This window comes from Tympanuchus pallidicinctus, unplaced genomic scaffold (assembly GCF_026119805.1).
Source record: "Tympanuchus pallidicinctus isolate F22 unplaced genomic scaffold, pur_lepc_1.0 scaffold8, whole genome shotgun sequence".
NCBI lineage: Eukaryota > Metazoa > Chordata > Aves > Galliformes > Phasianidae > Tympanuchus > Tympanuchus pallidicinctus.
In genome coordinates this window covers 43,571,518-43,595,429 of record NW_026294802.1, presented here as the reverse complement: position 1 = coordinate 43,595,429, position 23,912 = coordinate 43,571,518, and the positions used below count along the sequence as shown (strand labels likewise).

Below are 23,912 nucleotides of genomic sequence, written 5' to 3'. Positions count from 1 at the left end.
AGAACGAGACACAAAAAAGAACACTGAGTAGTTTGTGCAATCAAGCTTGTTAGTACGTGAGAAAGACAGCCATTAAATCACAGGAGGCCTTATGCCAAAGGATATTCCTGTCTTAGTATTATGCCTTCCACTGGGAAAGGCAATAAATTAAATTATTTAATACAACTCAGTATGCAGTCTGCCCTGCAATTTATTATGTACGTTCTAATTTTCCAAGCTGGAAAGCCTTTCACATTTTGCTTGAAAAGAAAATCTGTCAAGATGGCTACTTTGTTTTTCACAAATCTGTTATTAAACCTCATTTTGTCTTGTCTTCCAATGGCACTTTGTAGACTACTTTCTCACAGATCAATTGAAGGAAAATAAGATCATGAGGAATACTGAATTCCAAGTGTTGAACTGGAATTGTTGCACTTTGATCTGTGACAGCCTTGGCTGATGTTTGCAGAAAACCACAGAAATGTGCTGGGTGCCTTCAGGGCACCCTCCTGTAAACTGTGCAAGACCAGCAGCCCTCGGGCACAGGTGAGGAGCACCATTGGGAATTACAATGGGCTCACAAACTGGCACCGTGCAGATTAAAGATAAAAGAACGAGGACAGACACTTTAATGGCAACAGAAGACAAAGATTTATTTTTTACTGACTTCCAACTGGTGCTGGATTGTTTGAGAGACATCTAGAAAATCTGTCAGACCACCACAGATAGGACTACGTGTGCATATTCTGTCTATCTTGCTACCACACCCTCTCTTCATAAAGGCACTAACTATAAATAAAATGAAAACAGACAGTTAAAATCAGGCTAACGCCAGGAAAAAAAAAAAGGATTGCCTGTATGGAATTCTATGTTTATGTTTGTATACATTCATGCGTTCAATGCACAACTTTAAAATTAATTAAAAACATCACCTTCATTTTGGCAATACGACTGATAAAATGAAACATGCAGAAAACACCGTTAAACAGAACTCAGTGCATAATTTTGTCAGAACAGAGCAGTTCTTTATCACCCTTTATGAACTGGGAGTACATTCATATTACAAGGTAAGAAAACCTCGAAACAGACAACATCTGGCTTCTGTGTAACGTATCTGCTTTTCCACATCTTTGGATAGTGAAATCTATGTGTATTTGAACACAGGTTAAATTGTATGGTTATATTTTAACAGTCCTCGTAGTGCAGCAAGGCAAAGCACAGCTGCCAGCGTTCACTGTTCTATTTCCAGGCTATCCATTTTCAGGTCAGGTGGTTTAAAGCTCATCACTTCTTCATAGGTAAGTTCTGCAGAGAGGGGATAAGAGAGAGAGAAGAATTACATGACTTTCTCTAATTTCTCTTTATGAGAAAAATATTCCAGACAGAACTGTTAAACGCATGCGTGACTTGTAGTCTGTATTTCCAGCCTCATCAATCTACCTAGATCGAAACTCAGACTGCATTCACTAGTTCTGCTAACTTGGATACATTATTCTATTAATGTATCTGTCCCCTTCACCTAATTACTGAATCACAACTGGCCCTGAAATGGAACCATCAGTTACGCTGTCAGATGACCTTACGGTAAAAAAAGACAAAATATAATGCAAACTGGAATCTTTAAAAGCACCAGAACAGGTTTTAAGATGTGCACTTTTAACCACAAAGAATGTTCTTTATAATCTTCCGTCAATTGCCTACAACATAAATCAATAAATTGGTGCAACGATGCACCAATGCCTTTGAATCCAGGTGGTTTAGGCTTTTTTTTGTATTTTATTGCGATTAACTTAAAGATCCTCTGACTAAATGTTCTTTTTCTGTCTTACAAGCATGCAGCAATTCTACTTTCACCCAGAGAGGCCTAACTAGAAACAGATTGACTGTTTTATGCTGCTTTTGGAAGAGCCCTTTATCTTCTCATGTTATGTCATACTTCGTGCCTTGCGCGGCAATGACGCACAGCATTGGTGGCCACCTCCTATGGATTTTCTCAAGCCAGGTAATGTATTTTAAGGATCAAATCCAGTCCATACATAAATAAACGACCAAGTATGTGTTACTTCAGGATCTGACAGCTAATAAACATAAAAGTGGACTGAGCACTACTGTAAGAAGTGTGTACAAACCCTACAGTTGGGTCTTGGCTGTGCTCCAGTTGCGCAGCATTCAGTAGCACAGCACATCCAATGAGCTTTGCTAACAACTGAAGGATTCCCCCAGAAGAAATTCCACCTACAGAGCCCTGGGGCTGAAGGATTTGTTGGGTGACTCGGTGCTTCATCTGCAGCATCTGAAGAGCACCTGGCCACAGGCAGCCAGGTATGTCAAGGAGCTCTTGGCAGAAGTCAGTAAGGCAGGGCCTTCACGGATCAGGTGCCTGGGACTGTATTATAAATTATGCTGCTGGCTGTGCACTGCATGCTTATGAAGCTCTTTCCTGTTCTCCTGTCACCTAGTTAGCTGAAAGTACAGATGTTATGCTGAGATATGTGAAACTGGAGCAGCAGCAAAGGAGCGATAGTGCGTAGCATTCAATGCTGAATGGCATTCTCTTGGCCTCTGCATTTTGAAATATCTTCTAACTGATTAAACATGTCAGACAAAATCTATGAGCTGGGGCTGCAAACCTCAGCTGTGCAGCAGAGGTCAAGGAAACTCTTAAGTGCCCAACGTGTAACACAAAGTGTCTGAAATCTCATTTTGCTTTGGCTGCTCAGTGCCCCTTGGGATCAAGCACCACTTTTAATTTGAACAGAAAAAGAGAAATATGGCACTGATGTCTGGAGAAAAATGGGTCAATATTTCATTAACAATTCAAACATTTTATGCAAATTGTGACCTTTAGTGTCACCTTATTAAATGTACCCCACATGGTACGTGAAAATATTTACTTTCCCAAGCTAAAAATGTGGCCAGGAGGAAGAGCTGCACGTTCCATGCCAGTATAGTTTTGAAATGGTTTTCTCCTGTATAAAGAAGGAATTTCATCTGTAGTTCTCAAAGCACAACGATGTAAAAGAATATGGTACTGCTGCAGGATACGCTGCCCTTCCTACAGAATTCACCTCCAATTCATCAGTTCAGAGTCAAGCTAAGACTGTTCTTAAGTTGTTTTACAAAGTTCCATCACAAACAGAAATCAGCTTTAATGAATTGCAAACTGTTAAACTTTCCTGTTAAGAACTCTGTCAGCTTAACAAGCAGCAGAAAGCAAATCCATTGGTAAAGAAAACCGAACACACCTCCTCACTGCCAGATTTTGCATATAGAGCATGGATAAGGAGCAAATGATGCCACTCGATCCTCATTTTTTCTACAGACCCTCCAGGACTCTAGAAAGCCTTTTCAGGACTCTAGGAGGCTGCTTTATTGTACAGAGATCCACAAACCATTTCCTATCTTTCTCTGAGGTGTCACAGAATCACAGAATGGCCAGGGTTGGTAGGGACCTCAAGGATCATGAAGCTCCAACCCCCCCCTGCCACATGCAGGGCCACCAACCTCCCCCGTTAATACCAGACCAGGCTGCTCAGGGCCCCCATCCAATCTGGCCTTGAACACCTCAAGGGACGGGGCATCCACAGCCTCTCTGGGCAGCCTGAAGGTGTGTTTGTTTTAGTCAACCTCCTCAACGCCCAGGATAAAATGTGGCACAAAATGCAGAAAGTCAGTGCAAGGACATGAGGAAGGTACAGGAGATCAGTAATGTTCACCATAAAATAAGCTACTAGGCTCATATATTTTATTAAACTTTTCTGGAGAAAAATTTATAGAATATATAAATAGAAACAGGAAAGCAATTATTTCATAGATTATGTACTGATGAACTTAAGCCAAGGAGAGGGCTTTATTAATAAACTGGAAGAATTAGTTTTCTAGAACATTTCTCAATTTAAAACATTCAGTAAGGATGCTTTAGCATAATATATCCTCATCAGACATTGATGAAATTGGATTGTGCTTTTTAGCATACTTGCAAACTTATTGTTTAGCCACATTATTTCTGTGATGCTATACTGCAATATGATCATGATGCAAGCAGGAAATTAACTACTGAAAAAAGACTGTTGCAGTATTCCTCAAGAATGGGTTTGGGTTTTGTCACTCCAAAGTAAGATGAGCTGCTCACAGTTTGAACAGGATCAACAGCATGCTTTATCTATTCCCAATTAGCTGGCTATACCAAGAAGGATTATTAAAATACACACGTACATAGACATTTTTCATTTCTGGTTCTGAAGAAAGCAAGGCCAGAATCCCAAATAGCATCAGCTACTACAAGACTGTTACTTCAGCTGAGGATCTGGCCTAGCAGATTAAAAGGAAGATGAAATGAGTGGTTGCACAGTAAGTAGTGTCACCTTTTAGCTAAGATTAAACTTGCTATAGGAAACCTAGTCAGGAGTTGTTAGAGGCATAATGGGGAAAGGGAGCAAAATCCAGAGAGAAACTACCAACCCTTCCACCCCTCTACTCACAGGAACACACATGGACTGTCCTTGCACCCCTGAAGTTTAAGAGTTAAAACTGCTCTGGTTAGAAACAGAGCAAAACTGTTTCTGAAGTCAGGTTTTGTTCTGCTGACCACGTTAACACCTGTGTGCAGTTATCTGTTACCTTTCCATTCTTCTATGGTTCGCTCTTTATTCTCTATTGACTCATCATAGAGCTCAGCCTCAGGTTCGTCATCCGGATCGTGATACTGTACAAAGTATGGGTGTGCAAGGGCTGCCGAGGCAGTAATTCTTTTGTCACTGTCCAGTATCAGCATCTTCTCAAGAAGGTCTACCGCTACGGGAACAAGAGAAACTAGGATCAAAACCAGAAGGGACCATCTAGAAGTGAAAGAGAAGGCAACTGTTCACATGCTATCTCTTCTCACCTTATGCTCATTTAACATTATTGGAAAAAAAAAGAAAAAAAAACCAAACCCACAAAATTTAAGCAATATTACAAACAATTTTTGAAGATTTTATGCTGTGAGTAAAACTTTCAGAGTTGGAAGAAGCTTCTGGTTTGCTTCTGGTGTGTGCATCGGTTCATGATAATCTATCTCACCTCTTCAGACATTCACAGTTTTGACTGTGAAAACACCTGTGTGCCTCAAGTTAAATACCCCAGTGTTGTGCATCTGGTGCTTAGCATGGTCCCATCAGACAAAAACTCCAAAAGAACTTTACAGGACCTACCACCAAGTAAATGGTGTTTAAAGGCAACAGCTGCAGATTATTAGAAATGAGAGAGATCTTTAAGACTGAAATTGGCTTTATATGGATAGTTTACCACAAATTATTACATAAAACAATTGTTACTGCCTTCATATATGTACTGTCATCAAGTTCCTTTTATAATATCAGCGCATAGCATGTACTCATGGAACACATGCAAAGAGATTCCACTTTTGTTCACAACTAGTTATATTTGTAAAAATAAAACTGTATTTCAACAAATATAAATAATCCACATCTTAACTCAAAATCTGTCCCTCATTCAACTCTTGAATGTGCACTAGATGAAACAAGCTAGGAAGCGTAGCAAGATGTTTCAGATGACTCGAGCATCTTGTTCGCCACGTCACAACAAGTGATTCATAGGAAAATCTCTTTTGCACAGGCAGATCCAATTGGTTAAACACAATAACAGCTGTGCCAGATCAGACCAACAGCCAGTCGAGCCCCGTATCCTGTGTCCAACAATGGTTCATAAATTCTTAGGAAACAATACTCAAGAGGAACATTCAAACAGTTCTATTTCCTGGTGTATTCTCCCTCTCTCCAGCAATTCACAGCTCCTGGCCTTCCTGAGCCAGAAGTGATGCCTCTAGTCCAGATCCCGTGACATTTTTTATTTACCCCTGCTATATATAGCTTGCTTTTGCTTTTCACCCACAGTCTGTTTTCACCCACCAACTTTTCCATTAGGAGGTTCCAGTAATCTCCAACAACAAAAGCTTTGGACTTTGCAAAGGAAAAACCACCTCAGGATGAAAGGTTAAACACAATGCTCTCTTCACAGCACCAATTATCACATGGGATCACATAGCAAAGGAAATCTTTGGTTCATATGTTAGTGAGAGATTTAAGCTGTATCACTCTGACTTTCTTACCTAATGGATTGGCACCACGAAATACTGCTTTCAAATCCTGTTGAGGCATATGTGGAAGAGATTCAATGTACTTTCTTGCCTAGGAACAGATCAATATACATACCACATGCACAGAGGTTACATTTTGCCCAATAATAACAGTATCAGCACTAAAAAAAAATAATCAAATACTCATGGAATTTCTTACACATGGGAAACCTTCTAAACAGTCACTCATACATATGATTATTAGGCAGGAGTTTGAAAGAGGTGTACAACTCTAGAGGTGTTATGTTAGCACTTCAGTTCTCATCTGTGCAAAATGGTTCACTGATGTGTATCCCCAGGAAATGCACACGTGGAGCTTTCAACCAAAAATCACCACCTAACCTTTCAGTTACCCTCGGTAAAGTGGCATCATCCAGTGTTCTTCCTTTCCCTTCTCCCTCTCCTCAGATGAGCAGTAGTTTCACTAACCAAAGAACAAAGCCTGATTCTCCTAGGCTACAGATTTGCAGATGTTTAACAGAACTTACAGCTTGCCTTGTCTCCACAGCTGTGAAAGGCTCATCCAAACTCCACTAGGAAGGCCTACACTCATATCTGACCCACAGATGTTGGCGTGATGCCTGGCACCACATCATCCAAGGAAAGGGCTGAGCAGATAAATCACTGTTATTCAGTGAGGAGGCTGAATGCTGATCATAAAGGCTGCAGACATAAGCAGGAGTTCTGAAAACAGCTAAACTGTTTTCCTACCTAAACTGATAGAAGCCACATCCTGGTGCTTGGGGTCCCCACGTGCAGGACGCTGCACTTTGTTGAACTTCTTGAGGTTATTCTGACACATAACCTGCACAGACCTACAGCCACATTAGGAAAGAGATGCTGTTTCCTACCTTTCTCTGACATCTTAGTTTCTGCAGCTACTATGAATTGATGTAAAGGTTTTTAAAATTCATTGCATTACATAGTACAATCTTTTTAAATGGTGTCCTAGTTTAACAAGGCAGATCTTTATTTTTTTTCCTGCCGTTTCAAAGCTATAGGCACAGTCTGCTATAATTCTAGACTACCATTAGTGATTTCAGAATCTTAATAATGTTCCCATCCTAATGGAAGTAAAACTTCATGACTTATGTCTCCAACACACTAAAATGATACTAGCATTTTCCCTTTCTGCTGTAGGAGCTGACAGCGAGGCTTTCAGCAGCTATAGCCAGCCATCCAGAGAATGATGTTTGATGTCTATACAAACATAGGATTCACACCACCTCTTTCATACTCCTAAATTTCACAGAGGTAGAAAACACATACCAGAATGTCAGAAATATGTTCCTGGGGCATTAGTTTATACATGTGTATGAACAGTGCAGCAGAAGAGAGCTTTTGCACTTTCTTGCATTGAAGCTATGGACTAGGCAGAGACAAAACATACATTTATCTCATGACAAACATCTGTGGATTTGAGGATTAGTTTTTTCTATGCTGACATCAATTAACATCACTAATCCAACCACGACTGAATAAGATATGGTCAAAATTACTTCCAACCAGTGCAGACCTGTCAAAGTATGCTTAGCAACCATTCAGCTGCGTCTAAGTATTTGCCACTTAAACTCAACTAATAGAATCTAGATGTTTAAATTAATCTGAAAATAATGAAGTGCTATCAGTTAAAACATGTATTAACAATGACAGACTGACAAAACAGCTCAGTAACTTGTGCTGAAAAATCCTGCTGATTTTTAGTTCTCATTTATTTGACACTCTACTGACAACTGAAAATAGGCTTGAGATTCCAGATAACCTCCAGCATTGCTGGTAGAGAAAAAAACTGCTCACAAAAACTAGCTGCATTAAGTAACATCTAAACTGTAAGGACAAAAAAAAAAAAGGTAAAGAACGAGAAGGGAGGAATGGAACAGACACTCCCACACACAAGACAATTACTTCCAAACAAGGTATGCACCTTCTTGGCAATGCTCCTCAGCAGAAGCCTGGAGGTGACCTGGCTGCACTCCCACTCATTAACCTGTTTTTTTTTTTGTGTTCTCCCTATGCTCTATAATTAGCCCCCATGTCACAGTTTCAGAATCCCTGTGGATCACCATGTCTGTTTAAACAAGAAATCTAAGACAGAACCAGATACTATCTCCAATAAGTGTTTATGGTATTTAATATTGCAAAAGTCATAGAATCTTAGTAACTTATAAAGGCTACTCAAGTTCCTGTGCTTAACACAGCACAGTACAAGACTTGATCCAATCTCCTGGCATAAGGGCTGATCCTCTTCCTGCCCTGTGGCTCACAGGCACTCAGCAGCCACAAACTCCAGGGTGCACACTGATTTGTGCTGGTGAGGTTTCATCATGATTGGACTTTCAAGCAAGGCAGTGTTGGTTTTAGGCTCCCCTAATCTTTCTGCTTACTTGAACAACTAGCATTTTCTTTATCAAGTTCAAAGGAAACATCAGTATACGCATGATCTGAAAAACAGCCTTCAATATTAGAGTGATGTCTATATAGAAAATGTTTAAGAAAAAAGCTGCAGCTTAGCAGGTATTTGTGCTGTTGTTTATCTGAATTTTTACACCCTGCCCATCACACGCCTTTATCAGCCAATGCCACCTCTCATTCCTTACAGCTCAGCTGGACACTCATTGTTATTGCCTTAAGGGAATCGTAAGTGTAGCTTTAGCAGAGAAACAAAGTGGAAATCGTTTGTCTACTGAATAAGGGAAAAAAAATTACATAGAGAGTTAAAAATCACATTATTAATGATACAGATACCACCATTAAGAGTGGACCTCACACAAGCATTCAGAGAGATGAATTAATATGAATTTCAAATTAGTGTATTATTCCAAATAAAATTACTCACACGGGATGCATTATTTGATTCTGCTATCTCTGTTCCTTCACATCAATGGAAAATAGATAGAAAAAAGTAGAAGTGAAAGCGACATCAGATTTAATAATAACAATGAAGTGCTCTGAGCTGAATGTCAGTTTGAATTCTTTTATTATAAGTATAGCAGAAAAAAAATCATCAGGATCAATTGCAAACTCCTTTGAAACAGGAACAGGTATCAAAATGAATCCAGCTGACAGTCAAGGTATTTGGATAGCTCAGAAAATAATGTTTTCTTAATGGTGCTATTGTAGCATTAAAAGAGAAAGATGATCTTAAGGCGTCTGCTCGTTTCCAAATCAGATATGTCTGTCACACAGTTAAAGAAGAATGATAAAACACTGGCTAACTCAATGAAGCTATGAACTCACATGTTCTGATGATATCTTCTTCAGAAGTTCAGAACTGGGTGTACCCACAACTTCCATTATTCTCTTTAGTTGATCAATATCTACATTATTTCAGGAAAATTAAAGGCAACGTAATAAAAGTAAATGTCAGACAGAACTGCTGGGTTAAACAATTCATGAGCTTTCATGCAGGTGGTTGTTTAAAACAAGCAAGACAATTCCATTTGAGTCCACTGGATGACATAAATTCACACCTGCTTAAACCTAACTTGGAGTACCTAATTCTTTATCTTTTCTATAGCACTATGTGAATCTCTGGTCTGGTGAGCCCATATGTGAGAAAATCATTGCTTCCCTGCCCCAGCTAAAACATTGCCTGCAAAAACATTGCTTCCCTGTCCCAGCTTCCTATTTAACAGACTCTTAAGCTTAATTTTAATAGTGCATTTTTCTTTCTGAAGGACTGAAAAACAGTACATCATACTAAATTGGAGTAGATCACTAATCCGAGAGCCTGGTAAAAGGAAAAACGTCATTTGGTAGCTTTAAACTGTTTTATATCAGTGTCAGGATTATAAACTTTAAAATGTGCATTTTTTGTTGTCATATACGACCCATAAAACGCACTACTTTTTCCCTAGAAAATGCTATTTTACAACTTCAAGTTGTAATCATATAATTAATTACATAATTGTAATCATATAGTCATAGACAATATTTTAGAACAGCAAAATACCTTATTTCTTCAGAGCTGGATGTACTGATTTTTCCATGTAGCACATAACCAGTCTGAAGCACAGCGATCACCCAGATGATGGACATCTGAACAATGCCTGTGCTTATAGTAGAGTCTAATGAGGCTGAGCATGGCAGTAGAGTCAGTGGGAAGACTTGGCCTCTCACTTCTCTTAACGTATCAGGCAATTCTAATATGATGCTGTTCCACACCTGGCAATGGTTTGGTTTCAGCATAAGCATTGGCTTTTGGGGAGGTTTAGAGTAGTAAGACATGTCAATATCCAGTACAGAAGCACATGCTTTTGTTTCTCACATTAAAAGCTTTCTTTCTCTGGTGCAGTTATTTTCTCCTTCCTCATTAACATTACTGCTTTATTTTACTACTCTCCTCAGCACCTGTTCTCTTATTTCTCCTGTCAGCACAGGCAGCGCCAACGGAACCCACAGCACAGTGCTGCAGGTGACAGAATGCTTTCTTTCCTCTGTGGCACTTCTGGAAATTCTGGCTTGTTTTGTAACAGGCAATGATATCCCCTATTTATTCACTTACTATTGAAAAGTGGGTTTTTTTGCACTAGAGGAACTTCCAGCCTTAGAGCAGTTCTATGTCTTAACACAGTATTAGCAGATCAAAAAACACTGTAATTACTCAGCTTCATTTTTAACATCCATCATTTATGTAAGACATACATGTGGAAGAAAACTGTTCTGTTGCAACCAGGCTGTTATTTAAATACAGATACAACATAAGGAAGAAATGTAACTACCGTTTAGGGACATCTGCTCCTGTTTCTTTTTCTACTGGATGGTCTCATTTTTAGCTGCAATATGTATCAAACTGAAACAATAACAAAAATTGTTTATCGTTTTAGAAGTTTGTTACCTGAAAAGCCTGATCTATTAGAAAAATGGAAGAATTGTACAGTATTTCTATAGCTGCATTTTTCTGCTTTTACTTAAGGATACAATCATCTCCTGGAAACAGGGCCTTCCCTTTCAGTAACTCTGCCATGATGCATCCAACAGACCAGATATCAACTGTCAAAAATAGGAGAGAGAAATGTGTAGGATGACTCAAAGACATCAATAAGTGGAGTTGTTTCCATATAGATATACTATAACTATATCCAGCTGCAGCAAAATGAAGTCTCCATAGCCTACCTGTTTGATTGTAGTGCATCCAGTTCAACATGATTTCTGGAGCTCTGTACCACCTTGTTGCAACGTAGCCTGTCATTTCATCATCGGTTTGTCGAGCTAAACCAAAGTCTAAAATCTACAGAATGATAAAAACAAATAGAAATAGCTTTTGTTACTTTTGTTATGGGTACTGATCTTCCCCATTACCACTCCAGCGAGGGCTGGAACAAGAGGATCCTTAAGGTCCCCACCAACCCAAGCCATTCCATGATGGTTCATATCTGAGCCCAAGCATCTTTCCACCAGTGAAGTAAAACTGCAGTGCTGTGCATGAGCTCCTGTGCTCTCCGTGCTGTGTGCTGTCTGTGGGGATTATAGAGATACTTCCACAGTGATGAGTCTGACCCTTTGTTTTCTAAGAAAAACTCCACACCTTGCCTAATGTTCAGCTTTCCTCTAACATTTGCTTTTTGAAAAACAAGCACTGTTGCTATAGAAATGAAACACTGCCAACTGGGAACATTTGTATGAAGTGCCAACAGCAAATAACACTGGACTGAGCATTTAAAGACCACGCAAGCAAATCACAAGCCCCAGAAGTTCTGTTGTTTCCGCCTCATGCTGCTTCCAGCACTGTTGCACACAGGCAGCATTTACCCAAATCAAGCAGTGTTCTGATGTCACTGGGAGTGGAACATATATCCTGCACAACAAGATATACTTACATCATGTGCCATCTGTTTTTGATAGAGCTCCCCCAGTGAAACAGCAACAGGCTCGGTTTAGGTACATGTTACTCATAGGCACGATGACAGAATGTTCCCTTGCTTACGTTTTCTCTTGCTGAATTTACATTGACAGAAAGTTACTTCAAATATTTTTTTTCTGCTCATTTCTTTCTTTCCATTTTTTAATAAGTCCATGTCTAACTAATTGTGGAGCTAAAAGGTATCCCATACTTTAAGAGGTGCTGCGGTGAAAGGGTAATGTTCAGCTTCAGTGCTGTTTGCTATCCGACTATTCAGCATCTCTTCAAACAGAAACATGAATAAAACCAGTCACAATCCCATGCTGAGATCCAGTGCTATCTATTTACCTGATGGCAAATCCTTTTCACCGCGAACATAAGCATTTTAAGACTATAATTCAAAATTATGCACTTATAATCCAATATAATGATATAAAAAGTCTAAAGAAAAATGATAAAGTATAAACAACACATAAACATATTTACTTCCAATAAACATTAAAAGCATTATATAATTCTATAAAAAGATACATGAGACAAATAAGGCATGAATAAGGGCTTGAAACATGAATACCAACATCTCCATTATTATAAATAAGTGTCAGCAAGATTTGTTTTAACAGCTGATGCCTTTTATCAAATGTGTACAACAAACATGTCCTGCATTTTTTTTGCTTCTATTTCCTTCTTGTTTGTACTTGGAGATGTCCTCTAGTTTGTTCCACTACAAAATAATTTGGTATCAGAGGAAGGAAAGCTATAAAGAAAACAAAGAACAATGTAGCAAATGGTAGAAAGAAATGTGGACAGATAAAATAATAGAAAACAAGATTAAAAGGTTCTTACAGTACAAAAGCACTGCACACATTTTAAAGTGAATGATCAGAACCAGATGAACTATAACATTTCACAGATGCTGAACATATATGCGTGAAAACATTAAAGGGATAATAATGAAAATTGCTGAGCATCAGCAGCTCTCACTAACCCAAACAGGAACTACAGCTTCTTACAACAGATCAGGATTAGCATGAGAACCTAAAAGCATTGCTCTTACTCAGTATTGCATTTCTCTTTTTTGTTCTCACAATATTTGGAAATTTAAATCCCTCACAGCTGGAATAAAGTGATTATAGCAGAATCCCAGTCAGAGAAAGAAACATGTCATGGAGAAATGCTAAGCTACTCATTTTCAAGCTTTAAGGCTTAGAAAGCAACTTCCCCTTTTTCCTTCAGAGCCTCATGCTATTAGTTAATATTGCATCACACGGATACAGAAAGATATGTATTTATACAGAGATGTGAATTAACACAGTACCTGAATAGTGTGAATTATAGGTTTGTTTTGTTTTGGTGTTCATGCTGACTGCACCTGGGGATACCAGCATCTTTCATAACATTTTTATTAAATTTGACTCTATTCTGTAGATATAAAAATGAAAGCTGCTACATGGCCTCATCTAAACTTGGCATGTGTAGACATCACAGTGCAAGAGATAGCCAGTCAAGTACTCTGTCATCAGATGTGTCTAGACAAATACGTCGATGTTCTGTCTGCGAGGAGCTAGGGAGGAACGCTTTGTAAGGAGACTTGTGGTGATGATAAACTCGCATCTAGGAGAAAACATGTTCATGGAAATGCCTCTATGGCCAGGGAACAATAGTAGTAAGTGTACAAAATTAATGGAATCAAAAACAAAACTGGCAAATAAAAATTTTTCTTAGAGAACTGTAACACTGAAAGCTATTAAAACATTCTTCATTATAACAGAATGATTCCTCACACACTCTTCATTACAGCAGAATGATTCTTACCCTCAATTCACAGTCTTCATTTACAGCTAAGTTACTGGGCTTCAGATCCTGTACCGGAACACAGAGAGTCAGTCAGGTACCATTTTAACCTTTTAAGGTATATTATAAATATGTCTTAATAACACTTTTGACACATGGAGGGACACGCTCCATTCATCTTTATTATAGCAATGAATGAACTCACCCTGTGGATGATTCCAGCTGAGTGAATATACTGTGAAACAACATGGGGAAAAAAAAAGGTAAAATTGGAAGTCAGAGATTAGGAAGATGTGGGTCACTTGCTTTATCTTTTTGCTACTGGACCTGATGGTTCTATATACAGCAAAGATTTATGTCACAGTACACATTCAAGGCAGATGGGGAAATGACTAATTTCAAAACCTATCTGCTTTATCTTACCCAGAGATAGATATTTCAGAAAAATAACTGTAAACACTGTCATAAGCAGTAATTCTCCATCAAAAATTTCTCATTTTGAAAATTTAAAAATACTGAAACATATTCCAATCTTACCTAGATGGCCATTTTGTGCAGTTGGCTTCTCAGTACAGTCAGTGGCCTTGGGAGCAGTATGGCTGACACCTAAGCAATACAAGTTATTTTTTCCATACTGTGAACACTGAATGTGGGTGGCAGCTATTTGCTCCCCTGGACAAGATAGTGGCCAGAACAGATATCCAGGCATTGTTTCAGATGCACTTTCAGGAGGGACATAAAGTGGCGTTTCAATGATTATTTAGTGTCTCTGCTATTTTACGTATATTACTAGATCTCAAAGAGTGAGAAAAGCTTAACCTGCAACTGCCTATAGTTCAGCTGTTAAGAGTGACAGCCAATTTATTTATATAATCTTACTGATAAAGACCAGTAGGAGCTCTGAAACATACTCCTCCATTCTCTAAAGAAGCAACTACCATCTTTCAGGAGCGAAGATTGCATGAAAAATGTTGATATCAACTGGGGAAAAAACCAAAGAAAACAAAACTGCATTCTTTCAATTCCAGGCTTACACACTGTTTATCAGTGGGACAGGGACACATTTAAATGCTCTTCACAATAACTGTAAACAGCTGAATGCAGAGGAAACCAAACACTGCTTGAAACAGAATTAATTGCATACAGCTGCTGAGAAGGGCTGCCGTAGTACCAACAAGCAGCTCTACCTGCCTGCCACACCAGCCCCTCATGTGTTCCAATGGGATCTGCAGGGCTTGAGCCTGAATTGTGTACTCCCAGACAGATGTACCCATGAGCCCAGGTATAAGGACTAAAGCTGTAACGATGGCAGCTTAGACGTAAAGAGGGAGTTATCTCTGATCAAACGTTCAGCTACTGAGATGTGAGAATTTTGATTCCAAGTAACAAGCAACCCCTCCCCTTGGAAGTACAGACAGTGCATTTCTGAAATGAATATTCACTTTTGAGCACAACTGTTACTTAGCTCTGACATCACACGGTCATATTCAAAACCGTGGGTTGGATAATTAACTCTGGATTCATCTTCCTACTTAAGCTATTAACTTAAGTAAATGAGACAAAGCAATTAAGGGCTCAGTTCTGCAATTCTTCTTCCCTAAAATCTGCACTTAAATTGACAGAACCCACACGCACAAATAAGAATTATCCTCTCAGGCACCAGATGACTTCCTCAAAACCACACAGTAAACATCTCAGAGCTTTTCACCACTGCCTGCTTTCAAACACACACTTGTGTTTCCATGACAAAGTTTTCATTATGAAGTTTACTACAGCAGCTGAGCTCTCTCTTTTTTTTTTTTTTGCATATGCCTTGAAAAAAACACTCAACACTGGCTGAGGAAAATGTTTATCATCTAGTACTGCAAAGCATTTCCTAAATCTTCTGCTGTTTATAGACTCTTTCATGTTTAATGTCAGCAAAATGAAACATATTTTAGTTCTTTAGGAAGTTTTTGCTACAATTTCATTGCCAACTGCCTACATGACTGAGTTGTATAAACTTTAACAATGTGATTAAAGGAAAGAATGAGTTTACAGGAAGAAAAAATCCTAACTGATCCTGTGTAACGCTGTACATTGCTAGAATGAACTACTACTTCCAAAAGTTTCCCAATAAATCCAACCAACTCACTTATTTCCCCACCCATGAGATGCTCTCTCTCTCTGTCAAGGCTGTATTTTTTTTTCAAACTGGCTCAGGTCTTTCAAAGCATGTGAAAATGTGAATTAATTGCAATGTTAAACTTTAACAATTTCACATTCTTCATAAGTTTTTCATTACTTTCCCTTGACAGAGAAAATGTCTGAAGCACACAATGCATGCTACTAAACACCTTCACTTGAGAGACCATGTAACAAGTCAATCTCCTTCAATAATACCTTAAATAGACTGACTCAAAGTCAGTGTTTGATGGAAATATTCCATGTGCAACTGTCACCATTTGCAGGCTTGGGGTTTACTTTTGGTTAGCAAAATAGTCAAAAATTCTGAAACATGTGCTGCTATCTGAGCACTCCCAACACAAACTGTTCTAAGTACTGAACCAGTCACTACCACAACATCTTGGTTGCTCTCTCATATACATCCTTATATTGAGCCAATACCTTAAGTCCTCGAAGTAACTGATATATAAGAAACTGTATGTGGTCATCTGTTAACTTCTGGCACTTCACAATGTTATTTAGGTCAGCGCCCATTAAATTTGTCACAAGATACCTGTGAAAATAAAACAGACCTCACAGAAGAAAATAAATAAACATTCCCCATTCGAGATTGGCAAAATGTAAAAGAAGTACAAATAATGAGTAAACTGCACACTCCTGTTTAGATTCCTTTTCCAGCTTCTACTCATGTAAGGTTTATGTCTCTCCAGTCAGCTATAAGCTCTAATAAAGGAATCACAGCTATGAGATTTAATATGGGGGAAAAAAAAAATCCTTATGGCACATTAAAAGCTTTGATCTGTTTTTCTCTCCATGAAATACTAAAGCAGTTCAATCAGGGGAGAAGGCATTATGCCTCAAGATGAACAGGGATTCTGACCAACATAGAAGTGGGAGATCGGGGCCTCTAAACGACAGTTCCTGTGAGGAATATCTGATGATGGAAATCAACATCAAATTGTTTGAAATAAGAGCGCTTCGAGTGTTTTGTGTAATTTCTTTCCCTACCTCCAGTGGGTTTTACTTTATTTTTTTTTCCCGTAAGTCTTGTAGAAATATTCAGAAGCCACAAAAAAAAAAAAAAAAAAAAAGTGTTGGGACAAAAGCATGCATCCATCATTCTATCATTCTTAGCTCTTGTTTGTATAATTTTGCCCCAGAGGAGCCTGGCCACTAATTTTCATGGAGAAAAAAAAATGTTTGTTAGTATTTCCTTGTCTAAACTGTTTATGTAGTTGCTTATAGCAGATGTAAGCCAAGAGCAACTCAGTACATATGGTATGTTTGAGTAACACCAAATTACAACTAGCTCTTGACTATCCAGGTATCTAATTCATCTTGCCTAAGGTAGCCAACAAAATACTTTCCTGCATTCCTGAATGATCCCATCTGCCTTTGAAAAAAACAATCTACAATACCAAAACATTTATGAGATACTTGCAGCCTCATAAACCATCATTCACAAAGTACTACAGGGCAGCCTATCACCTTGCTCTTCTTTCTATGGGATTTTTTTTTAGTTGTTGTGTTTCTTTATACAGAGCCAAATTTGGCTTCAAATCTACCACAAACGTATGTGCTTCCTTTCTACAAACAGTACTACTTGGTTACTTACTAACTAGTCAGAATTATTTTAAAATGTTACTTACACTTCATTAAAATTTTCTATTGATGTTGCAGGTGTAAAAACATCCAGCAATCCTATAACCTGAAAGGCAAGAGAACTTACATTTTATTTTTAGAAAGATAGAAAGCAACACACAATTACTATTGCCAGTGCTTAGAATTTTTGCAGGAAGCTTACAAACACACGGCATGTGTTCATCTTGAAGACTCAGTGTAACCTGCAAAATAGGCAGGCAGTTTGTGCAGGTAGAGACTCAACTACTTCCATGACCAATTAAAAAATCTATTAATTGCAAAAAGCAGAATGGGACTGCAGATAAACAGAGAAAGTCAGGAAATGTAACGTCACATTACAGAAAAGCATCTGTCAGATTCCATTAGCTGAAGCTCTGAGACCAAAGTAGATCATTTTGCAGTAAAAAGGCATTATTATACTGGAAGTCTTTATAGTCCAGTGACTTCATTATAGGTGAGGTATCCATGTTCAGGTATCTTGTGTAGCCAGAAAGAATTGCACGCACTTTTCTAGTAAGATTGTACCTGTTAGAAATTACACCTATATGACAAACTCGTGTCATAAAAAATCTGAAGGGATAGCACTCACTCTTCACTTACATTCTCATGCTTCATGTGCTTCAGCAACCTGAGCTCTCGGTAGGTCCTCCTTGCGTGTATAAGCGATTGGAAAGGTCTTGAAAGCTTTTTTACTGCCACCTTCTGTCTTGTTTTGGTATCATAAGCTGAACTACAACAAAAAGAAAGTCCACATTGAAAGAACACTTCCTTTCAAAGCTCTCCTTTGTTCTCACTCCTTTGTCTTCTTTTACCTTCCACTCATGGGTTGCAAGTGGGAGAAGCTGGGCAGCAGTAACCACGATTCAAAGACAATTCTCATAACGTTTCCTTAGGCAATACCAGTAATAAATGAACAATAGATACATGCTGAACTTCACAGCTGACATATAGCATGTGCTTAACTTCAGACATGGAGATATCCCATCGAGGAGGACACAAAACACACAGGCATTTGCACAAAAAGGAAACCATTGTTTGCTGTGCATTAAATGATACAAGTGCAATACAGCACAGTTAAATACTGTCTGTTATGGAAAACAAGAACTGAAATGATCCCTTTATATTTTACTTGTGACATCAAACAGTGTGGTTACAAAAAGATTCAGTTTGCTGCTTCCCGTTGTTAAGAAAAATATTGCTTTAATTCGCTATTTATTCAATTAATTAAAAGTTCTTAAAATAAAATACTTTGAAATTCTCAATTTAAAATGTGGACAACACTATCTGCAATTGCTAGCAGCAGATTAGCAAGCACAGACCTTAATACATTCATCTTACTGAACTTATTTTTGAATTACAAAACAGTAAAAATTAAGTGACATGAAAAATGCACTGTGCAGGATGACAAGAGGCAATAGCCACACTAGATACTATTAGGTCCTTGTGATCAGTCTTTAAAACACTCCTGACAGTTTTGAAGCATTGAAGGCCAGGCTGGATGAGGCCCTGGGCAGCCTGGTCTGGTGAGTGGCATTCCTCAGAATCAGAGGAAACAGATTTAATCAACTAATTTCTTGTAAGCACCATGGAAGGAGTGAATCACTCACAAGATCAATGAAAGAGATAAGCAGATCACTTAGTTACTTTCTCACCAGCATCACAGCATCGGATCTTCAGGGAAGTTATAAAGGTTGTGCCTTTGCTGAGCACCTCAGGAAGGGCATTCCCTGAGCAGAAGAAAGCATAGGAAGCAGGAGAAAACCTGTTTCACTTGGAGGAGTTAAAGGATACCATAAAGACGCCTGTTCTGACACAGTTATTCAGGATATAAAGACACTGCATTGCTCAAATATGTGGAGAAGCTCAGAGAGCGAATGGTGCAAGAGCTGACAGTAGAGACACCCTAAATTCCACAGGATTGGTCATAGACACAGTATGAAGGCTGCAAAAGTAAATCTGAAGAAATAAAAAAGAAGCCAGTACTTTGCTGTTAGTATAACAAAAATGCAGTATACTTGCAATGACTGTAATCCTGGTCAATGAAGCCAATGGAAAGCAGCACAAACCCAGAAATGCGTACTTGCTATATCCTCTCTAACATTTTACAGTGTAAAAAAAGAAACGTTCATACAGATAAATAGATAACATTGCCCAAAGCAGCAATCTGTCTTTAATATCTCAGCTCTTCTGGCAATTCACAAGCCTCCCCAATCGCGCTTGTACTAGTTTTTGAAATATCATATATATGGCTAGGAAGAATTAAGTTTGAAATCCCATTAGCATGACCAACATCTTTGTCCTCCCTGTTTTAAAGTCAAATGTGGGTTTTAGTAGTTTAAAAACTGCAGATCTTTCAGATAGGTTGCATTTTACCCTGCATATGATTCAGATGATATGAAGAACTACTTTTCTGTTTTAGTAATTCTTATGACAGCTGCTTTTTAGACCCAGGATGGAAACCCACAGGAAGAGAGAAAGAAAAAACAAATAGCTCGAGTTTTGGGACCTTCAGTGGAAAAGCATGAATTGAAGCTGAACAAGCCAGGATCTGTCTTGGTTTAAAAGCATCCCCCCAGAGTCAAGAAACCATGGAGAATGGTAACTGGAGCGAATGCCTTCAAGCCTTTTCCTTTCCTGGTTTACCATTATAATTCAAGCTACAAACACTGGAGCACTCAAAACGATAGATTTCACTTTGTTAGAACATTTTGTTTGTCAGATTCAAGGATGCCTTGCATCTATGACCTCTGATCACTGTTTCTAAGCAGCGGGCCACACTTCCATCTCTGACTTTCAGACTGAGTCTCTCCCCTCTCCCCAGTGCATCACCACAGTTGTGATCTGAGTCATCCCCAGATTCCCTTGCAGCCCTCTGGGCAGACTGTTAGCAGCAAGAGCAGCCACTTCCCTTCCTGCGCTGGTCTCTCAGAGCACAGGGCTTTCAGCCTGTCAGCAGGCAGCCACGCAGCTCTATGGGCTCACCTGGCCGGCGCCTGCAGGAATCCCCTGTGGCTGTCACCAGCTGCTGATCAAAGAGATTCAAAATGGCTCCTCCAAAACAAGTGTGTCCTTAACAGCCCAAAGGCTTGCTGCTATTTAAAAAAAAAAAAAAAAAAGGGTTACAGGCCCTCACCTTCTCTTATAATGCATTACACTCTTCACATACCCCTGCACTTTACCCCATCTCTGCATTTAAACTAGGGAGGCCTGGCTCTGTCAGCCTCTTTATCTGCAGAAAACTCACAGCTCTCTTCTTTTGCAAGGCATTTTCTACTGAAGCAAGTCCTTCAGAGCACAGGATTCAGTTCCGGTAAACCAGCTCTGAAACAATTGCTTGATGGCAGCAACGATCATCCTTCCAATGACTCGACGGCTGTGTCCTCCGTTTCTTTCCATTTACTTATGCTGAGCTGATTATTTATTTTATTATTTATTTATTATTTGCTTTATGTAGCTGGACACGATAATGCTACGGAGATAAACTTTGATACTTGTAAAGGGATATCACCTCCCATCTCCAAACTGTTCTTTACTTCTAGCATTTCATTTGTTGAAAACAATGAAAATGAGTTTTTAATCGTGTCGTTTCAGTGAGCCTTCTAACATTACCACAGAGCAGTATGCTCTCACATCTCTGCAGTATATGGGAAAAAAGAAACTCAAGTCTGTTTTCTACTTTACAAGAAACAACATTGCACTTATCTCAGTCACACCTTTTTTAGATATGACTGTTCTTGACCCAGAACCCCTGGCAGTTACGCCAAACATTTTTTGCTGTCCTTTCTCAGATCAAGGATCTAAAAGAGTCATCATTTTCTTTGAAGGGATGGCATCATTGTGAGACATAAGAGACTTTTGCTGGGTGCAACTTTCAATCACTGCTTAAAATAGACACACCTTTCCAGTGCTGTCAGCTCCCGTATCTCATATTTTGGTTGATGTTCCACCAGATGAAAGAACAATCTCTATTTATATGCACATGTTTTGACTTCTTAAGGCTTCAGAGAAAAGTTTGGATATAAAAAGCTAAAGTAGTCAAAAAATTCGGAAGGCAAAAAGTCCAAGATTTTAAAACGGTTTCAAGCTAACTTCATGACTTTGACAGGGTATGGATTTTTAGTGCTGAAGTTTATAAATATTGACTATACATATAGTCATTTCTACAGCATCCATGGTTCATTTATCCTCTGTGGTTGCAGACAGGTAATACTGGACAATCTACTCCTCTGCAGCCTGCCCACATCCCTCAGGGCTTTCTGGATTAGGAGCACAGCATTCAGCTATGGCAGTTTTAGACTTTGAAATCACATTTGTTCCAACAGCTGGAGGGCTCCTTGTGAGAACCCAATCTACCAAGCCATGCATAGGGCCAACTTGTATCCCATTTAGTAAACTTCAGTATGCAATGCAGGAAGAACTATTCCTGGGCTCAACAAGTCCCATTCCTAACTTAATAAATGCCTTGGGCTCTGAGAGGGCCTATTTGCTGACTGCAATACTGTAAAAGGTATCTGGAAAAAGCCCAGCTTGAATGAAGTGAGTGAGTTCTCCTTATTTCAGCAGCCAGCGGGGGTCTAACTGATGCACAATGAAGGCATGACCCAAGCTGACTGCGTGGTGCCAGTATGGCGCACCTGCAGCAAACTCCCAATTTTCCCCGTTATCCCTACCAGCTGATACTCCATACCCCATCACTGCAGACAACTGTAAGGCTTTAGTAGGCTGAAAAGTGTGATTTTATGTTTGTAGAACCATTGTATCCATAAAAATAATTGTTCTAAGAGACTAATTTAGAATTAAGTGCAAAACAAACAAACAAACAAAAGCCCAACACACACACACAAGACTAACACTTCCAATTTAATTTATACAACTCAGTGTTCCAGCTTGTGAGACTGTTATCCCTGCATCATCATATGTTTGACAGCTGGTTGGACACTATGGACATTATATACCAAACCTGAGAGAGAGAATATGACACATAAGTCAATCCTTAAATTTGTTGTGACAATGATATGAGATTTGGGTTTTCCACATAATGTTCAAGGCTACTGCTTTTACATCCTCTAGCACAGCACTACACAGGAGTTCCTTTCCTTCACCGGCCAACCCAGGGGAGACACTTCCCAGAACAAGTATTCCCCACTAAATGCATACACGTAAATGTAAAAGGAAAAATCAAAGAAAACAAAATGCAATTCATGCTCAAAACACAGATTAACATGAGCAGAACCTTAATAACTTTGGTAAGAAATAAGTCAACATCCAGAAAACAAAATGGAAAGTGCACAGAATTCCTGCCACATATTAAGCACAGCCACATCTTGAGATCTTGTCCACAGACCTTGGCATCCTTTCACATCCCCACTGACTCCTCCCATTGCAGGAAATATCAATATCTTTATGGCCAAATGTCCCATAGTAACATCCTGACTTCCTTAAAGTAACAAAAAAACAGGTAGCAGCACTAGAAGGGTGTATGTGAGGAAGCACTGAGGAGAAGGTATGGAAGAGAATTCAGCATATAGCAAATACAAGCTCTGATATAGGCAGCCCTTGCTGCAGTAAGCAGCATGCATTGGCAAGTACATCAGAGAAAGTGAGACACGCAGGAACCCTGACCTGACACTTTCTATTGCACAGTCTGTCATCTGAGTTCCTCACAGCTGCCATGAATAACAACTCTTCTTATGAAGGGCTGTTCCAAAAGAAATATTTCCTATGTTATGATGGTGGCCCACAACATTTGAGGCAGATATTGGTGGTATAGCAATAGACATTGAACCTTCTCACCAATATCCCATTACACGTTGTTGCCATGTGACAGATGGCAGCAGAGGGGCAGTCTGACTAAATGGTGTCTGACATGGATGTGCATATGAAGCAAAGGTGTGTCATTGAATTCCTTCGTGTGGAAAACATGGCACCCATTGACATTCCTCAGTGCTTGCAGAACACTTATGGAGACCAAGCAGTGGACGTGAGCACAGCGAGGCGGTGGGTGTGCATTTCAGCAGTGGTGACAGCAACTGTGGGTCACCTCAATGCAGATTTACATGAGCACAGCATGCAGGATGTTGCTGGCAAAAAGCCACAGCTAATGGTGATGATAATGTTGAAAAAGAGTATTCTGTAGCTGAGAATTTGCACCACCAGACAGTGTCATTGTGCTCTTTGTATAATATGTGAGCACATACATGTAATATAAGGTTTGGAGTTTTGTTTGCAAGGTTTAGTTGACGATGTTTGTCTTCTGTTTTTTTTCCAAGATCTTTTTTTTTTTTTTTTTTTTAAAAGCCAGACTACTTCTTACTAATGCAGAATATGTCTACAGGTATATAACATGTACACCTG

The 23,912-nt window shown here is 39.1% G+C and overlaps 1 protein-coding gene across 3 annotated transcripts in view; it reads right to left on the bottom strand.

The window, feature by feature from the left end:
• Positions 1-606: 606 nt before the first annotated feature.
• Positions 607-23,912, bottom strand: part of LOC128073209 (mitogen-activated protein kinase 11-like) — a 29,617-nt gene continuing 6,311 nt past the window's right edge. Inside the window, exons 2-12 of one of the 3 annotated variants that reach the window (XM_052667801.1) lie at positions 18,159-18,288; positions 17,567-17,625; positions 16,359-16,470; positions 13,957-13,986; positions 13,773-13,820; positions 11,231-11,345; positions 11,036-11,107; positions 9,353-9,432; positions 6,089-6,125; positions 4,600-4,773; positions 607-1,284 (exon numbers count right to left, since the gene is read on the bottom strand). In XM_052667801.1, coding sequence (XP_052523761.1) covers positions 1,211-1,284; positions 4,600-4,773; positions 6,089-6,125; positions 9,353-9,432; positions 11,036-11,107; positions 11,231-11,345; positions 13,773-13,820; positions 13,957-13,986; positions 16,359-16,470; positions 17,567-17,625; positions 18,159-18,288 — 931 coding nt within the window. In that variant the 3' untranslated portion in view covers positions 607-1,210. Of the gene's footprint in view, positions 1,285-4,599; positions 4,774-6,088; positions 6,168-9,352; positions 9,433-11,035; positions 11,108-11,230; positions 11,346-13,772; positions 13,821-13,956; positions 13,987-16,358; positions 16,471-17,566; positions 17,626-18,158; positions 18,289-23,912 lie in introns of all 3 variants that reach the window. The other 2 variants (XM_052667799.1, XM_052667800.1) reach the window with 2 other exon arrangements.